Here is a 17,744-nt window from a genome sequence, read left to right as displayed (position 1 = left end):
AATAGTGAACAAATAGGAATAGTGAACAAATAGGAATAGTGAACAAATTTGCATTTTTTTCTATGCACTACAAAATAGCAATTGATTGTATCATGCTTTTTATCTGGCCAGATATATATTTTAGATAATTTTCACAAAAACTGTTATTGCCCGTTAGTTCTTGATCTGTAAAGGAGCAAAGGAGGCAGAGAAAGTAATGTTTTAGGAAATAATAGTTTTGAACATCTTACGGAAACAAGAATGCGTAAAGAATTTAGTGAGAATAAAACTTTACCTTAAAAATTGAACAACTGTGCATATGTGATCATCTGAAGGGCTCTATCTGAAGCAAGAAACTTCCTAAAGTTATAGGCTACATCACAGTCCACTGACAGGGTAAAAAAAGTGTAGATGCAAGCCATTGTAACAAGACAAAATGTGAATCTTACTGTAATTGTCTAATAAGACTTATTTTTCAAAAAGGATAAGCTGATGTGTGCCTTCATATCATATTATGTGGCTCCAACCCAGGTGGTTTAATGTGCAAAAACAGTGCAGCTTCTGACTTTGAATAATATAGCGATAAACTCACACAGTTTTTAAGGAAAGAATAAACCCCTCCTGCAACCAAACATGTTTCAAATACAATGCAGTTAGTTTTCTCATTGTTTCACATCCTTCTACCTATAAGAACTGTGACAAGCAGCCTTATAAATTCTGTGATTTGATAACTTCAAAGCTTTCATAGGTTTACAGCCCCATAGTCTATGATGTAGCAATCTACAAGAATGTAATTTATTTCAGCCCTTTGAAATTGTTTTTATGAAAGACACTAATTATCACTTGGGGCTTAAAGACCTTGGCAGTCATCTTGGTTTTAAGAGTTGTTTTCTCCAGATCTCCTCCTAGTCAACATGCTGCACGTCACTGCTCTAGTAAATAAAAATCCTATGCCAGAATGATTCCTGTTTACAGTGCAAATGGCTAGCATAAATCTAACTTAAGCTACTGTGACAGGAGACAAAGTGTGATAGACTTGGCATATGTTCCACCTCTAGACAATGGAGAAGGAGACCAGCAGCTTCAGTCAAAAGTGCAAGATGGATTACTAGGATGGGTAAACTAGTAAAACAACACAGTTATATCTAACAGAACTCAAGTGCTGGCAGACAAGTGTAACTGGACAACAGGAAAAAATAATGACTGAGCAATTAAAACTGTTTCTTCAGCTAGGATAGGGCAACCAAACCCTACCTGCTCATAGTTCAATGCAGTGTACAGTAAAATGGGATTGTTTATATTGTCATGGAAAAAAACACTCCAGACACCAATAATGACAATTTTATTCTGCACCATAACTACTGCTGCCCAACTGAGGGGATGCAGTAACTCTAACATGAAGCTACATTATTGCCCCAAGACATTACTCAACACCCAGCCCCAAACCTTTAAACCACTGTCTAATTTCAGAAGCCTAAGCATGCTTCAACTGCCTTCACAGCACTGCATACCTGCTTCCACAGTTGAAAGGGATTTAATCTGTAAATTATTTAGAGCAATGATTAAGTTGTTACTGAAACCTTCTCTGGACGTAGCGTTGGCAACCTGCTGTAGGTGTTCCTACTTCCACGGGGGGTTGGACCTGATGATCTCCAGAAGTCCCTTCCAACCTAAATGACTGCGATACTGTGATAAGAGCCTCCCGCCACTACTAAACATCCCACCACCATCTGCTAAATAATTCAGCACCACTAAAACCTAAAGCAGGTGATTCAATCTAACGTACCACAGAGCAAAGCCACTCTTAAGCACTCCGTGCCTGTTTATACATTAGTACATCAACGCCAAGATCCTGATCGTTTGTTGCCATTCAACCTACAGTAACTCTTTGGTAGCATTTCAACTAAGAACGCCCGATTTTTAAGAGACCGCTAGTAGACAGCGCACAGCTTCTCACAGGCGAGGCTGTCCGCCAAACCTCAAAGCTCTCAGCGCCAGGGGATCCCCCCGCCCGCCCGCCCCTCACTCACCTGCCCCGCCAGCCCGACCAGGGAGCGCAGGGCGCTGCTCGCCACCTCCGAGGCCGCCAGGTCGGCGCCCACCCCCGGAGCGCAGTCGCCGGGCTGGAGCGGGCTGGGCGCCGCCGCCGCCGCCATGACACCGGGCCGGGCCGGGCCCCGCCGCCAGCGCCGTCCCCGGCGTCGCTGGGCGATGACGAACGCCTCGGGTGGCTCTGCCGCCGGCCCCGCCCCTGCGGGTGATGGACGGTAGCGGCAGCCAATCGCGGGCTGTGCTCCCAGGCGGGCGCTGTGGCTGATGCGGGCGGTTTTGAGAGGGAGCGGGCACCCAGGGCTCATCGGCCGGGGCCGCTGTGCTCGCTGCGTGGGGGCGGAGGTTGGGGCAGCTGGGCCCCCGGTGGGGAAGCAGCCGCAGGTCTTGCTGTTCTGGTCCTCTGTACCACAGGGAAGGAAGGACACCTGTGTGTCCACGCTGTGGTGTGGCCTGCAGTGTCCAGCTCCCCAGCACGTTAAGCATATGGGTTCCTCGAGTCTGAGGAAACTAAGAATCCTAGAATCATAAAGGTTGGAAAAGACCTCCAAGATCATCTGGTCCAACCATCCCCCTGGCACTGATCCAACCCCTAAACCATGTCCCTAAGAACCAGGTCCAACCTTTTCTTAAACATTCCCAGGGATGGTGACTCCATCGCAACCCTGGGCAACCCGTTCCAATGCCTGACTGCTCTTTCTGAGAAGAAATGTCTGACTTCCAACCAGAACCTCCCCTTGCACAACATTAGTCCATTCCTTCTTGTCCTATCACAAGCTAGCTCAGCTTTTGCTCCTCTCTTACGCTTCCCTGGGACCTTTAAGCTGTTCTCAGCTCAGGTCCGTTGCCACTCTCACATAAAAGACCATCTCAGTTTTTGCACAGTCACAGTGTGTTCAACCAGTGGCATAGACTCCCCTCTGTGTGCTGCTTTGGCACCTATGGTATAACCAGTTTTTCAAGCCTGAACTGCAGCTACATCCTCTCCCTGCAAGGTCACCTCGTCCCCTTGCCCTTCTTTTTGCCTCCTTGCTCCTTCAGGTCTTTAGTTGCCTCCAAAGAGCTGTCAGCATGAGCACGTGGCAGGCACTTCCAGCAGTACCTTGACTGAGTGCTCTTTTGTGGAGGAAAGGACGTGTCTTACTTCTAAGTATATGAGATTAGTGCACTTGTTTCAGCTGTGCCTTGACTCTTCAGTTTACAGCAAGGTTGTTTTTTCACTAGACCACAAGGAACAAGTTTCTCAGAATACTCTGTTTATAGGGCTTGCATAAATATTTGCTCAAACAGTCTCAACTTCTTTTTAAGGACAGTAGGAGTGCTAACAAAGGTTTTCTTCATGATGTTTCCTTTCATTGCCTATTTTTTTATCCTTTAGCCTTCATACATTTTCCTGTTCCCTCCCCCCAGTAGCTTTCCTTTAGATTCAGTTGTTTCTTTTTATTCTTTTATCTTTTTCTCTCTCTTGAAAAGGGTCTTCCTAGGTGCATGAGCAAATTCTCATTCTCTCATATAAAGGGAGACCACATAGTTGTGCAGTCTTGACATTTTTTCTTTCTTGTACTTTTCATGCCAGTTGTAGTAATTCAGAACATACATCATTAGTAAGAAGCAACAGAATGTTAAGGGTAAAAGAAAATCCAGACAAGATGGACAGAGGATACCCACTGATCAACCGGATGTATGGTTTCATTTTCATATTGTTTTATTATTGTTCATATTATTTCATTAGACCTCCTGAGAAAGCACTGTGATCTTTGGTTTTAATTCATTTTCTGTCCTGCTACCCTTGCTTTTTTTCTAGGTGATGCTGAAATTCCAGCAGCCCAGATAGTGTTTTTCTAGCTGCTATGGCTGCCTTAAGCTTTTGGGAGATGGCAATATTTCAAAACTGTTATGTGATCATGAACATTTTCTGGAGCATCCACCAAAAGAGAAAGTACTGCTCAGTTCCAGAGGAAAATAATTGACTTCAGAGCTAATGATTTACAAACATATTTCATGTTGAGATGTTTTTTACAAAAATATCTTACCTAAACTGAGCTAGATTGCATTTGGCTGGATTCAGATGACGTGAACCATCGTGTCTTCTCTTAGAGAAATAGTAGTGATTCATGTTGGGTAAAGAGGGCACAGAATTTCTTCCTGTTTACACTATCTCAGAAAGCCTTGATCCATGTTGCAGCTGCTTGCTGAATAAATTTATCATCTGAAATTCTGCAGATTAAATTATGTAATGCATTATGCAAACATGAACAGAAACAGTAATAATCCAGTGATTTAAGAGATTAAAAAGATGAGAGCATGTGAGAAAATGAGAACAGAGCAAAAAACATGTGGAAATACAGCTAAGACAAACTGTGATAAACATTCATATCTAATGGGGAAGACAGACCAGAGAAGAACAGTTCCAAAAGATGATTATATGCTCACTGCATGTAGTGCTCAGTGAAAATGAATACACTTGCAATCGCCTCTGGCAGTAAAACTGGCCACAGTAAACCCAGGCCTCGCATAAAGACAGAGGAAATTACATGGCATGCTCACTAAAGCTGATGAAACAATGCAATATTGGAAGCTCTCATTGCTGGAAAGATACTGTTCATTTGCAGGGAATTTGTAGAAAACTGGCAAAAAGTGGATTGCCGGAGATAGAGATACTAGTTTCCAAGGAAGGATCTGAAGATTTAAATATGTATAACTTGGCAATAATGGTCATTTTCAGATATTTTAATGATGTGACTACTGAGGGAAGGAAAAATCTGGAACTTCTTTGAACAATGAGGGACAGAGTTATCAGGGTAAGATTAAATTTTCTGCAGCTTTGATCCCTGAAATGGATATCTGAGACATATAAAAGCCCCACAACTTGAAAAATATAAACATCAAAACATTCAGCTGTTCAATAACAACAACAACAACAACAAAAGAGTGAAAATTATTTTGAAATAAAAAAAAAGGATTTTCTTTTGGTTTCTGGACTATTGCTCCTTTTAATGTGGTTCATAAAATAATAAAGATATACAGCTCTTTCCAGCTCCAGGTACCTTTAAGGACTCTAAAATGTCAGTAAATTTTAATAAGTTGTCAGAACTTGTGTTTGCTGATCACCATAATTACTAACACTATTTCTTCTGCTGAGCATGGCATTAAACATAGTTTCTGAACTCGCACTTTAATTTTGTCCCTAACTAACACCCAAAGAAAGGTGGGTGCTTTGCAAAATGTAGCAGTGTTTGAGGTTTGTTGTGCTAAAGAGTGAAGTGCTGAGCTAAGGAGCCTGTGTAACATACAAGCAGATTTTTCTCCTGAATTGAAAAGCTCATTTTGCATACTTTTGCTTATGTCAGCTATAGCACCGTGGAAAGGCAAAAGAGACAACACTTCAGAAAAATTAAACTGAAATTATCTGAAGCTTGAAAGATAAAAACAATACCCTGAATTCTGCCCAGAGCCCCAGGAAAGTGGTGCAGTTCAGCACTCACTGCTGTAAATGTAGTGTTTTCCTTAGTATCCAGATTATCAGTGCTGCTCCAAATCATTTCAGGTTATAAATAGAAAATTGATAGTAGCCTACTCGTTGGATTAAAATAGAATAGCACATAACAAAGTCCCCTCCAGAATAAAAGTTTATTTATTTTTCCAAGTGTTAATTTCAGAAGAAGAGCCCTTGTTCTGTTGCTGCCTGGGTACCCAGGAAAAGGCATCACTCCAACCAATGGAGTGATTCAGTTCTGGTTCAACAAGATGCTTAAGCTGGTGCCTAAATTTATGTAGTAGCCCTAAAATGTAGCCTACTTCACTAAAATGTAGCCATGTGCTTAATCACTTCATCAAATATAGAATCAATTCATTGTCAAATAGGAACTGTCTTCCTTCAAAGCAAACATCTTTGCTGACCTTTTGGTGTTTCTCTCACTGTATCAATATTAAAAAAGCCCTATTCAGACAGGATTGGAATGGGATTTGTGTGAAAAGCCCTGTGGGAAATACAGCCGTGATGTATTTGCATTCAAAGGGAGGGAAAAAAGGAAAAAAAAAAAAAAAATACCTACAAACTTAGCAAGATCTTATATTTATTACCTGCAGTAATTTTATAATACCTAACAGAATACAAAATCTTCATGCAACTGTTACCTGCTTCATGATTAATGTCCTTACCCTACCATGCACTTAGGTGCAGGGCTCTTCCTGTCAGAATCCAGCTTTTGTTTTACCCTTGATGCTTTTTAATAATGCTCTGTGTTTTGCTTTACTTTGGTCATTATTGTTCATGTCTTTGTTTAGTAGTTTTCCTAACATATTTAAACTTTATCTTCCTTGCCTGCCCCCTTCTTTCTTGACCCATTGGCAAATAACATTTACATACTCTGCAAAGTTCTTCATTTCACTAATTCAAATCTTATAAAATTTAGGATCAAGAACTGACCTCAGCAAGGCCCAGCTCAACAACTCTTCTAAGAAGATGGTGAACTATTATTGGAATCATTCTGTGTGCGGAAATTTAGATTTCTATAGTTACTTTGAAAGGTTTGATTGTAAACCTCCTTCTTATAATTTCCTTTTGAAACTCTAACATGAAAATAAGGAAGGTATCTTGCAGAGTAGGTATCTGTGCTCACAGTGTTTCACTTGTCTGTGAACTCTCAGTAAATTGACACAAGCATTGTGAAATTAAGCACTCATACCTGAAGATATTCTAAGAATTAATAATTTTCCACTGCATTAATATGTACATGCTGCACATATTATATATTTAACTCAGGTTTAATAGGATGCTTGAAAATCTATATTTAACAGGAAAACAGGAATATAGCGCATTTACTTCAGAGAAACTTTAACTTTTGGGATTCCTTGATTGCTGAGTGCTTGATTTTAAAAGCTGTAGCTTGCATCTTTATTAGTATAATTGGACTATTATTTTAAAAGAAATAATAGTGATAGGCGCTTCAGAATATTTAAAATGGGGTTCTTCAGCTGCGTTATATACAAGTTTTTCAGATCAGCTTAGATGGGAGCCAAGTCCTTTACTAAACATACACTCTTCCTAGCATTTTCTGCAGAACTATGAAACTGCTCAAATTTAAATTTACCTCCTGCTTCAGCAGTTTAGTTTATACATTTCTATAGCCCAGTAGCTGGACAATTACCATCTACTAGACCGCATCTGCCATTATTGGTCTGATCAGTCATTCAGTACCCTTTCAGGCTCTTGACTTCAGGATCCAGGTCCAGATCTGAACTTTAATATGAGATTTATGAACTGATGGTTGAAATTAGGGGCCTATATTACTTAGTTGAGTTGAGCTTCTCAAGATGGGCTTAAGGGGTTAATATATCCATATTACAATATAAGATGGGCACCTAAATCCTTTAGGCTGCTCTGGAAATATCATCCTGTCTTCATACCACCTGCAGTATTCTTCAGCTTCTACATCTGTATGAGTAAATTCATAATGCTCTATTTCTGATATAAAGTACCTATAAAGTTATTTGAATGTTCTCCATTGTATTATAGTAAACAGACAAAACAAAAGATCACACTCATCTTTACACTGTCAGTATTTTTCTAATGCAGAAGAGGCATTTGTTAGTAGGGAATATGGAGTCTTTGACATTTTGGGTCCCAATCCTTCAGTGAAACTAGCCGTGCACCTGCTTACTTTGTGCACAAATCATTCTAATGAATTCTAAAGGACTATTCATGTGCATAAAGCTAAGCCTGTGTGTAAAAGCCTTTGCAAGACTGGGCCTAGGTTGTAAGTTTGATAATGACCTGAGGCTGATTCAAGGGAGAACAAGCAGTCTTTTTCAAATGTTGAGAAGTATAACTCCAGCCGAACAGGTATGGGCAATTCTAAGAAACCTTGTACTACAAGGAACTCTCAAAGCTGACCAAGAAAAAAAATGACAATAGGTATCCCAAGTCTTTTTTCATTTACATTTTATGATACCTCATTTTCCTTAAATCTTATAAAATCTTGGCTTCAGCTTAATTTCATTATGGCAATGAATTCCATTTGAATAACTTTATTGCAAGAGCTCAGGATCTTTCCCATTTAAAATTCATATAAACATATATATTTATTATTTTTACATATATGTAGCTTGTTTGAAAGAGTAGATCTGGTTAGAGAATGATAATTGTGGGAAATCCTAACTGTGCTCGTTGCTTTTGGAGAAGGTGCTGTTCCATACAGAAGAGCGCAGAAGAGCTTTCCTTGTTCTTACCCTGACATACTCTGGCTTATGCTGCATGTGCTTTGTGTTGTGCTGCAGCAGTTTGTGTTCTCAGAAGCAGCTCCTCACCTGCCTGGAGCATCTCAACAACATCAGGGTGATTCCAGTGATTATGATATGTCTCCCAAAACCTTTTTTGCAATATTAATATTCTGAGTGTATGAAACAAAAGTTTTTTTTTTTTTTTTTTTTTTTTTTTCTTCATAAAGCTAACTGCGATTGTTGTCTGATCAGGATCTATTCCCTACTACAATGATCACTCTACTTAGTGGCCTTTAGGTAATACCAACTGTGAAATGTCACTTGTTACACTAAGTGAGCCTGGTTTATCATGAAGATGAAGACATTATGATAAAGTTGCCAAAAAGGAGAGAATGACTTGCAGCTTAATCAACTTTTAGTCATAATAGACTGGTCCACAAGAAAACTCCTGTTTCCTGGGTTAAAGGATGAATTAATAACCTCAGCTGGGTGAAGAAGTGAGCGTATCAGCCATGGAAAAAAATCATACCAAAGATGCAGTGAGTGAAGGTGATGGTCCTGGGACCACCAGTGCTGGCTTTATTCTAGCTGTTGGCTTTGGGGACATGACAGAACTTTTGCTCAGTTTGATGCAATAAAAAGAAGGAAGAAGATAGCTCTTACAAGGCCTGGTGTTCCTCCTTTGCCACTCTAATTATTATTTAAACAAAGATAAAAGTTATGGAGTTGGAGAGTTTTTTTGCCATTTAATAATTTAGCAGTTCATGCTGAAGTCTCCTTTATGTTCTTTCTGTTTTTATGCAGGCAGCCTAGAAGATGGACATTTGACAGGCCACAATAGACTGCTCCTTTCCCAGGTATCTCCTGCTTGTTTCCTTTATCTGTGAATAGGAAATGGCTTAAAGGCACCTGTGTTATGAAGGTCCCAGGGGCAGCTGCCTGACTAGTGAATGCCTGATTATGTGTTAACATGCTTTGTCAGATATTGGCAGAATCTGTTCTCTTCTTTTGCCTTTTCAGCAAGGGTGCCATTGACAGACTGGCTACCCATTTATAGAAATGTTGTCCATCAAACTGTGAGGAAGGACAATGGTGTTTTTCTGTGGCCAGTGACTGTGGGAAACTTTTCTTTGGCTATTCAGGCAATTTTTGTAGCTTGCTCTGAAGAGGAGAGACTGATGAGTGCAAAAAGTACAATTAAGCAAAGCCAGACTTCAATTGAAGGCTGTAGTGTAGTCTGCTGTTCTCATTTTTTTATTTGGAAAAAAATCTATGGGTTTTCACATTGCTGTGTGGCATTCAGCGGGGGGCTATTACAATCCTAAATTTTTTTTCTAGACCACCTAATTCTAAGTAAAAATTAAATGTAATGAGAGCCACTTGGAGTTCTGAATATTTTAAAGCATAATTCCCACAGAAGGGATTCGACCTAAACTGCGGAGAGCATCAGTTGGCTAATTATAGCTGCATTTTATATTACAGCAGGTGTCAGATGCAGTCATCTCAATAAAGTCCACATAATACTCTGGAAAATAACAAAAGCTTTTCTTTGAATGTGGGTACTAATTTCTGCTAGGTGTCATATGAGCTCTGATACTTCTTATTGGCGTTAACAAGAGCACTGCAGCACTCAAACATGCTTTTTGCTTAGGATGAATTGATACTGTAAAGCACTTGCTAGTCAGCCTTGGCAGATGTCAGTAGTTAATACTAGTGTTGCAGAGGTTGGTATATAATGCAAAGAGTCTTATGTAAATACTTTTAGATGATGGGCTGGTTTTGCGAATGAGTATGAGCTGCACACCAACTTACTTAATGAAAGCTAAATAGACAACAGCAGGATATCTGCATTTACTTCAGCTTCTGTCTTAAGTTATCTACAAGCAAAGGGCAGATGAGGAGGCAGTAACAAGAGCATTTAATTTAATAAGCACTTCATGCTTTCATACTATTTTCCCAATTCAGTGTAAGCAGCATATTTCAGTTCCTGAAGGGATGGGTAAGAACGGTCTTTACTAAGTTTTGAAACAGATGCAGTAAAGATTGTATCTTTGGGGCAGCCTGCATGTGATGAAACTACAATCTATAGGCATTTGATGGTCACCCAACTTTTTAAATTAAATGACACGATTCTGTGATTCCAAGAGGAATGTGTTTTAAAATATTAATGGATAAGTAAAATAAATACTGAAGTGGGTAGCTTGCACAGAATCCCTTGAATACTAGGAATTCTGATGACATTTAAGTGGAATCGCAGTCACAATGGACATGGTGAAACACACACAAGGCAAAGCCTGCCCAGCTGATTGTGCTTAGCCTTACATGCAAAAGAGGCACTTCCCAAGCTTGCCAGGTACCCCAGGAGGTATTAAGAGAAGCCTCAGTACAAAACAGTGGGGTCAGGCTATGAGAGATGTGCCACTTCTTCTCCCAAAGGGGATAGGATGTGCCTGGTTCAAGTGTGGACTAGGAGAAGGGCTTCATCAAAGAATAATACTAAATGTTAGGCTACTCATGCAGGAGGAACAAACATCTTCCATGTACTAGCAAAACCAAGGAAATTCAAGAGATGATGAACATTCCCTAACATCTGAGACTTCTGTAAGAGCAACAAGCCATTTAGTGAATTATTGTCTCATACTGCATGCCTCTCCCACACATTCATCTCCCCTGAGATAAGGTTCTCCCAAACAACACACTGCCTTTGGCTCTGTCACAGAAGCCCATGGAAGAATGCAGAAATTAAAGAAATAATAAACGCAGTACAATTAAGCTTTTATTATTGAAATCTAATAAACAGACAACTGAACAAAATGGAACCAAAAGTTCCAGTGTGCAACCTTAGCAACTCCATAAGAAGAAACAATTGCAGGTTATACCGTTTAATATGTTGTAGTACAGCAGAATAGTTTATGATCTTACTGCATTGCATACTGAATATACTAATGTGTAAGATGAGCCTGCTTTTCACCTGAAGACTAAACGCAACAAGTAATTCATAAAAAACAAAGGAAAGTAAATTAAAATGAAGTTATCCATATTAAGAATATGTACATTCCTGGAATTGTGTGCACATATTGTTCAAAATTTTTCTAAATATAATAAGAAAATGAACATATAGGCTCTAAACCTGGGAAAACAAACAAACAAACAAACAAACAAACAAACAAAAAACTACAGAGACCAAACACAGAGCTACAGAAAAGAAGATGACAGGAGAAATAATTCCTTGGCTAATCTCTGGATGACATCTGAGGCACAGAAGGCTGTCTATGAAGGAGCTGCTTTAGCTCTCACACATAAGTTTACCTCTAAGAAAAAGACATATGAAAAGGACTGAAAACAAAAGCTGAGTTATAAAAGTTCAATGCATGATTGCCATTGTACAAATGAATTTTTTAATTTAGTCTTTTTTTTTTTTTTTTTCCAGATAGCCTTTCTTTGAAACCTAGTCATATTGAGGGCAGCCCAGCTCCACTTGAAAAGCTCTGAGGAGTTCTGTGAAAGGTAGGGAAGATAAGCAAGAGGTAGAGTTAACTGCAGGAATGGTCAACATAGTTATCCTCTGACTATCTCCCTTTTAGCCCAAAAGGTATGAGACCACCACCGCAGTACATTGCTTTTGCATTGTTGCTTTTCCGTCTTAAATTTCTGGTGTTGGGATGTGTTCCTGTGTTTGATACAGAGTTGGGTATTAAAGAATAAACCTTTTCCTGCCACTAGACATCCTCATTTTTTTTCATTCTAGGGGGAGAAGGTAAGAGGCATTTATCAGCAACTAGAGATGCTATTGTAAAAAGTTGCTCCCAATAGTGTCACTCAGAATTTATTACCCTCTGCAGATTACAAAAACCTAATGGCTTCTCCTTGTGATGTCTCTGACAGCTTCTTTGGAAGCAGGCATCTCACAGACAGTTCCTATGGTAATGACTGTTAGTGCCCTATATATAACATGAGTTTTATGTGTGTGTAATTCTCCTCGATTATTCTAAAAAACTGAATGAGTCTAGGATAATTTTGTATATCACCTACTGTGAAAATTGCTTTGGTGGCAAGCAAAATCAACTACTCTGTGACCTACACTTCTTGATATTAGAGGTTATATGAAACTTACTGCACTCTCCTTTCTCACAGTTATTGCTACTTCTTCCCCTCCATTTTTACTCTAAGATTACAGGGATGTGATTGCACAATGCAGGCAGCACAGATGGCAGCTGAAGGTCTGTATCTGCCAGGTGTCTGCTTAACAGCTGAGTCAGTGGATGCAGCTGAGCACAGTTCAGTTTCTGACATAAATGTTCAGCACCATTTTTCTGAATCATGGCCTTGCATAACCTTTGGAAGCACCTTTGGCAAATTTTAGACTGTGATCAAGTACACAATACTTTGGCAAGCAGAAGTCAGAGGAAGTTTTCTCTGAATTCATTGTAAATGCTCATAAGACAGAAATACTTTCTGTATTTGCTACTGTGGATGCAAAGGATGGACTTAATGAGGTAAAATACGGGAAAGTAGACCATGGTATAATCACATATACCCAAATAAACTTTACAGCAGGTCTGCTTGGGTTTGCTGACAGACCGCAGAAGAGAGAGGAAGGCTACTTGTTAGAGCCAAGGAGGAAGCTCTATGGTCCTGTGATAACTAGGAGAGAACTGGTTCTTGTGGTTTGGGAGGGGGGCATGGTATTATTCTTGGCTCAGTGGAATTGCTTTCCTCTTAACAGGGTTTGGATACATCCAGCAGCTCTTTTCTGACAGTCAAGGTTCACAAATCAGGTGTCATGGGAAGGGAAGTGGTGTAATGCAATATATTCACCATCTCCTGACAGTACCACAATAGGATACCTTTTTCTGTAGGTGGTTCAGATGTATGTCAGTAGACAGTGCCAATAAATTTGCTCTTCCAGCCTGATCCTGCTCGACCTGATGTGCAAACAGATGCAAAATATGTGAGAGTATGAACCTTGTTTGAAGGGGAGAAAAGAAATCTGAGGAAGAAAGAAACCAGCTGATGGCTCATGTAAGAAACAGTTTGGGAAATGAGTGGAAGATTGCACCCTATAGGTTTAAGGACTTCAAATAGGTTAGGGAACACAGGTAGGAAATATGAGAGGGAGTTCTTGGCAGGGTGCCTATTTTGACTGACAAGTTGAGGGACCAGAAATGGAGACAATGCCTTCTGTCTGAGAAGGCATTGTTCTTCTCCAGTAGTTTTACAGGCAACATTATTGTCTTCATGGAACATTACAGCTGATTAGGATGCCATAGATCCAAACAATGTGGGGAGTTTAGGGAGGAATGTTGTTCTCATGAGTAGTGGCACAAGATCAGCTTACAGAAAGGGGCAGGTGGTGGGCAGTGGAAAAAAAAAAAAACATATGGAAAAGAAGAACTGAAAACAGAGAGTTCCATAAATCACCATAGCTTTCAGGGTGATGGTTTGTGCTTAAAAGTGTGGCAAGATCCCAGGAGTGTCAGCGGTGATGTGCACCATTTCTAATGACTTTTTGAGACACAGGGACTAGTTCATCTATTAGCATTGCTGCTAAGAACTGACCTATGGAGTTGTGGTAGGGAATTGCATTCACAGATACAAGCCTATGGAGTGAAACAGTGGCGCTTGCTGCTCGACATGAAAGATGTATCTTCTGTGGGAGCTCATTTCTTTCCTTTTGTTAAAGCAGAAAATAAAAAGATTTTCATAAAAGTGAAAATAAAACACTTGATAATATGTCTGTGAACTGAGTTCCACTTTATCTCAGCTGTGGCATGAAAGACCATGAAATATCTTCAACTGGCTCTTCATTAAATCGCACTATCTTTAAACATGTTTCAAGGAAAGTAAGGAGTTTTGGATATTAAAAAACATATAAAAATATTTGATAGGTACTGTATGTGAAGGTTTGTGCAATCATCCAAGGCCAAAGTACTTGAAGAACTGTCAAATTATTATGATTTTAAAAATAATTACTGTAATACTTTGGAGAATGCATTTGTCATAACAAATATAGAACATATTTTCTAATTTCTATTATGGTTGTCAAGGTCATTTGGTGACAGAATGCAAAATCTTATTTTTCTCATTCAGATATTGTTAGGTGCATAAATTCTTTAGCTAATGTAGAAAAGCATTTAAAAATTTAAATTAATTAATGAAGAAATTATGTCTTTGCCTGATATCACACAATCTTTTTTTTTTTTTTTTTTTTTTTTAATCTTGTGAACAGAATTTAACAATACACAGGCTCAGGCTGGCTTTATTCCACTAATACATGCCATTTCGAAAAGTGTGTTGCATATGTGTTAAACACCATGCAGACACAAGTACCTTAGCATTCCTTGAAAATGAATTTTAAATCCACATTTATTGTAAGTGCTTTGGAGGCAAGAACCATCTTTTGTTATTGAACAATGCAAATGGGATCTTGGTCCATAATTGGGGCTTCTAAGCACTGTGAATTCTTTCACTAATGTTTCTCATTCTCTTTTTCCCTCTCTTTGTCCCTCTGCAGATTTTGCTAGTGTTTACAAAGGTTAGGATCCCTTGCATCCTCACCAGTCTTTACATTTGCCCAAGAATCAGATTCAGTTTAGCCCAGCATTCTTCACAAAGATAAAAGGGTGACAGATCCTGACACATTTGTGCTTTTCAAAACCAGAGAAGCTGATTCCACATGAAAACCCTATCCTAAAACAGCATCCAAATTGAAACTGTACCAGTGTTGGTAAAAAAAAAAATAGGAGCCAGATACTGAAACTACATATAGTGATGTACTTCAGCAATCTCTCTTATACTATAACAAGAAATGCTGTCATAGCCTTATTTTCCAGTTTTTAACTTCTGAAAGTTTGCTTTCAGAAAAATCTAATTTCTTTGTGATCAAAAGTCCTCATTTACGTCTTAGGTGACAACGGGTCTTCTTCACATGTATGGGCTTCTATAAATATTGTTTCAAACTATAATACTGGGCAAAATATATTTCTGAATGCTTATTTTACAATTGTATTATCTGGACAGATATATACATGAGTCATACATTAATCACTAAATTACTAGGCTTTAATGGTCAACTTATACATGGCAGATCAGTGTGATCTGTCATTATAAATATATATTTTAATGAGTGCATTTACAAAAATATTGATAATTATTTGTGATTTTAATCAGTGACAGTTATTCAGTAAAACTAGAAAGAAACGTGAAATTATTAAAAAGTACAAAGAGCTATACAAAATGGGTGATACTGCCAAATTGTTAGTCTCTTTTTAGGGTCTGATACTTTAGCCTGTAGTTAAAATGAGCTTTGCCACTGAAAGAGCATTGTGACCATAATGCCTATTGCCCAGACAGGAGTGGCAACAACTATTTAGTCACATGTTCTTAGGTTGGTTGTATAGTATAAAGCCAGTAGAAACCATTGCAATTATCTAGTTGGACCTCCCACATAACATAGATCTAAGAATATCCTGGAATTGGTTCCTTCTGAAATTACAGACTATGTTTGAGAAAGCATGCTATTCTTGATTATAACATTTCCAGACATGAAAAAATTACCAAAACTCTGAATCTGATGTTTCAATTATTATCATAACTATGAAAAAATGGGACCTTTAGTCTAAATTTATGTAGCTTTTAATTTCAGTAGTAGGAGTCTTGTACCTAGATTTGCCCAAACTGAAGAGTTCAGTCATCTTTCTTTAGTAAAAATATTTCAGAACTTGGCCAAATCATTCTTTATCTTAACAGCTCCTGTTTACCAGGTACACCCATCAGATGAATGCTAAATAGCTAAGTTACAAACTACCTTACCTTAAAGACATTTTTAATGCAATATACAAGTGATTGTTTATTTTCCTTTGAAATGAAGCAAAGTACCTCTAAAAAAGGTTGAACCTAGAGCAAGAAAAAGCTAATGTACACTATCTCCCTTAATCAACACTCTTATGCATACAGATCATGAGACCACAGCTATAACTGGCATATATGCATCAGGCCAGGCCAAACCTTATATTCAACAAAAAATTCAATATGTCCATACTTCCATCTGGTCTGATCAGAGAGCAGAATTCTGTGATAGAATCACTGAATGATAGAACTGGTTTGGGTTGGAAGGGGCCTTAAAGATCATCTAGTTCCAACCCAACTGCCATGGGCAAGGAGGCCACCCACTAGATCAGGTTGCCCAAATCATTTGGGCAATATCAGTATCTAAGCATTTGGGCTATATCTGTAGACAGCTTTTTTTCCTCAAGCTGTTGGTTTTAAATGAATTAAAGGGGTCAAAACTGAATCACTAATGAATCACTTTTATTTTATACTTCCTATTGTCTTAGAGTAGGCTTGCAATAGTCCATAATAGAGTGAAACCACAGAGACTAGCTTTTACATCTATAGTATTGCATCAAACTAATTATGATCTTGTGAGTGCTATGTTGTACTAGTACTCACAGAATACGTTTCCATTAACTTCATAATCTCGAGGTATATTTAAAAGGGGTATAAATAAGCAGGGCTCAGAAAAGGGAGTAGTTATATGATTTATCCTGCAAATGGCTTTTAGCTTCACTTTCCTCTATTTAAATATCCTGTGTCAGATTTCCCTGCCTTCAGCTGGAAATAGTAGTACTGTTGTCGTAGCAGTGATCTAAGAATAGAGGATACAGAGCATGGAGAAAGAAGTAAATAAGATTAGCTGATGTAGCTGGGAAAGAAAGACAAGCTTTTAGGAGCAGTCTCCTCACCAAATTGTTGCACCAATAGAACTGTGATTAGGGACTGACCGAATGCTTGTTCCCCTTGCCCAGCCACTCCAACTTGTCTTACAGAAAATATTATTTCTTTGTATGAAGTGTGTCTGTCTTAAATTACAGTTAGGAGATTAATTTTTCTTTAATTAATTGAGGAGTTTTGTCTTGACTTCTTTATTCAGAACCTGAGTGAAAAATTCAGGATTTCTAAGATCTCTTGGAAAGAAGTCTATCTTGTATTCTCCTTGTGCTTCATTGTCAGAGCACTGTCTTTAGTAAATGACTAGGAAAATGCTCAGATTCCAAGATGAAGCATATGTCAAGGGTAATTGTTAAAAATCTTCTTACATATTTTCATTTTTTTTAATCCTGTCAGTCTTTCCCATACTTTTGCACGTTAGGAGCTCCTTTATCAAACACTCAAAGAAGAAAGAAATTGAAAGGTAATGAGATGTTAACATGTTTATAAGATATTAACTTTAGTATTTGTATCTCAAATTGATGTCTGCAAAGGTCTTGGAAGAAATGAAAAAAAAATGCTGCTGTGCAAACTAATTCATTATTTTGTCATAATATTTCCAGAATTACAGTCAGTTACAACTTTGTTTGAAGGATTTTCTTTATAATAGCACTTTTAAGCATGAAGCTTGACTTTGAGCTGAAATGTCAAACTACTACTGATATTGGAGAAGAAACAGAAAAGGAATGGAGGAAGCTAAATTTATTCAGTTTTAAAATTTTATT

At 38.5% G+C, this 17,744-nt stretch overlaps 1 protein-coding gene across 1 annotated transcript in view; it reads right to left on the bottom strand.

Moving 5' to 3' along the window:
- MBIP (MAP3K12 binding inhibitory protein 1) overlaps nt 1–2,198 on the bottom strand; it is a 16,636-nt gene extending 14,438 nt beyond the window's left edge. The window contains exon 1 of the mRNA XM_035328246.1: nt 2,010–2,198. Coding sequence (XP_035184137.1) covers nt 2,010–2,135 — 126 coding nt within the window. The 5' untranslated portion in view covers nt 2,136–2,198. The remainder of the gene's footprint in view (nt 1–2,009) is intronic.
- Between the last annotated feature and the right edge of the window lie 15,546 nt (nt 2,199–17,744).

The sequence above is a fragment of the Oxyura jamaicensis genome, chromosome 5 (genome assembly GCF_011077185.1).
Source record: "Oxyura jamaicensis isolate SHBP4307 breed ruddy duck chromosome 5, BPBGC_Ojam_1.0, whole genome shotgun sequence".
NCBI classification, from domain to species: Eukaryota; Metazoa; Chordata; class Aves; order Anseriformes; family Anatidae; genus Oxyura; species Oxyura jamaicensis.
Note: the sequence above shows the minus strand (reverse complement) of the source record. Positions and strands in the feature narration are given on the sequence as shown.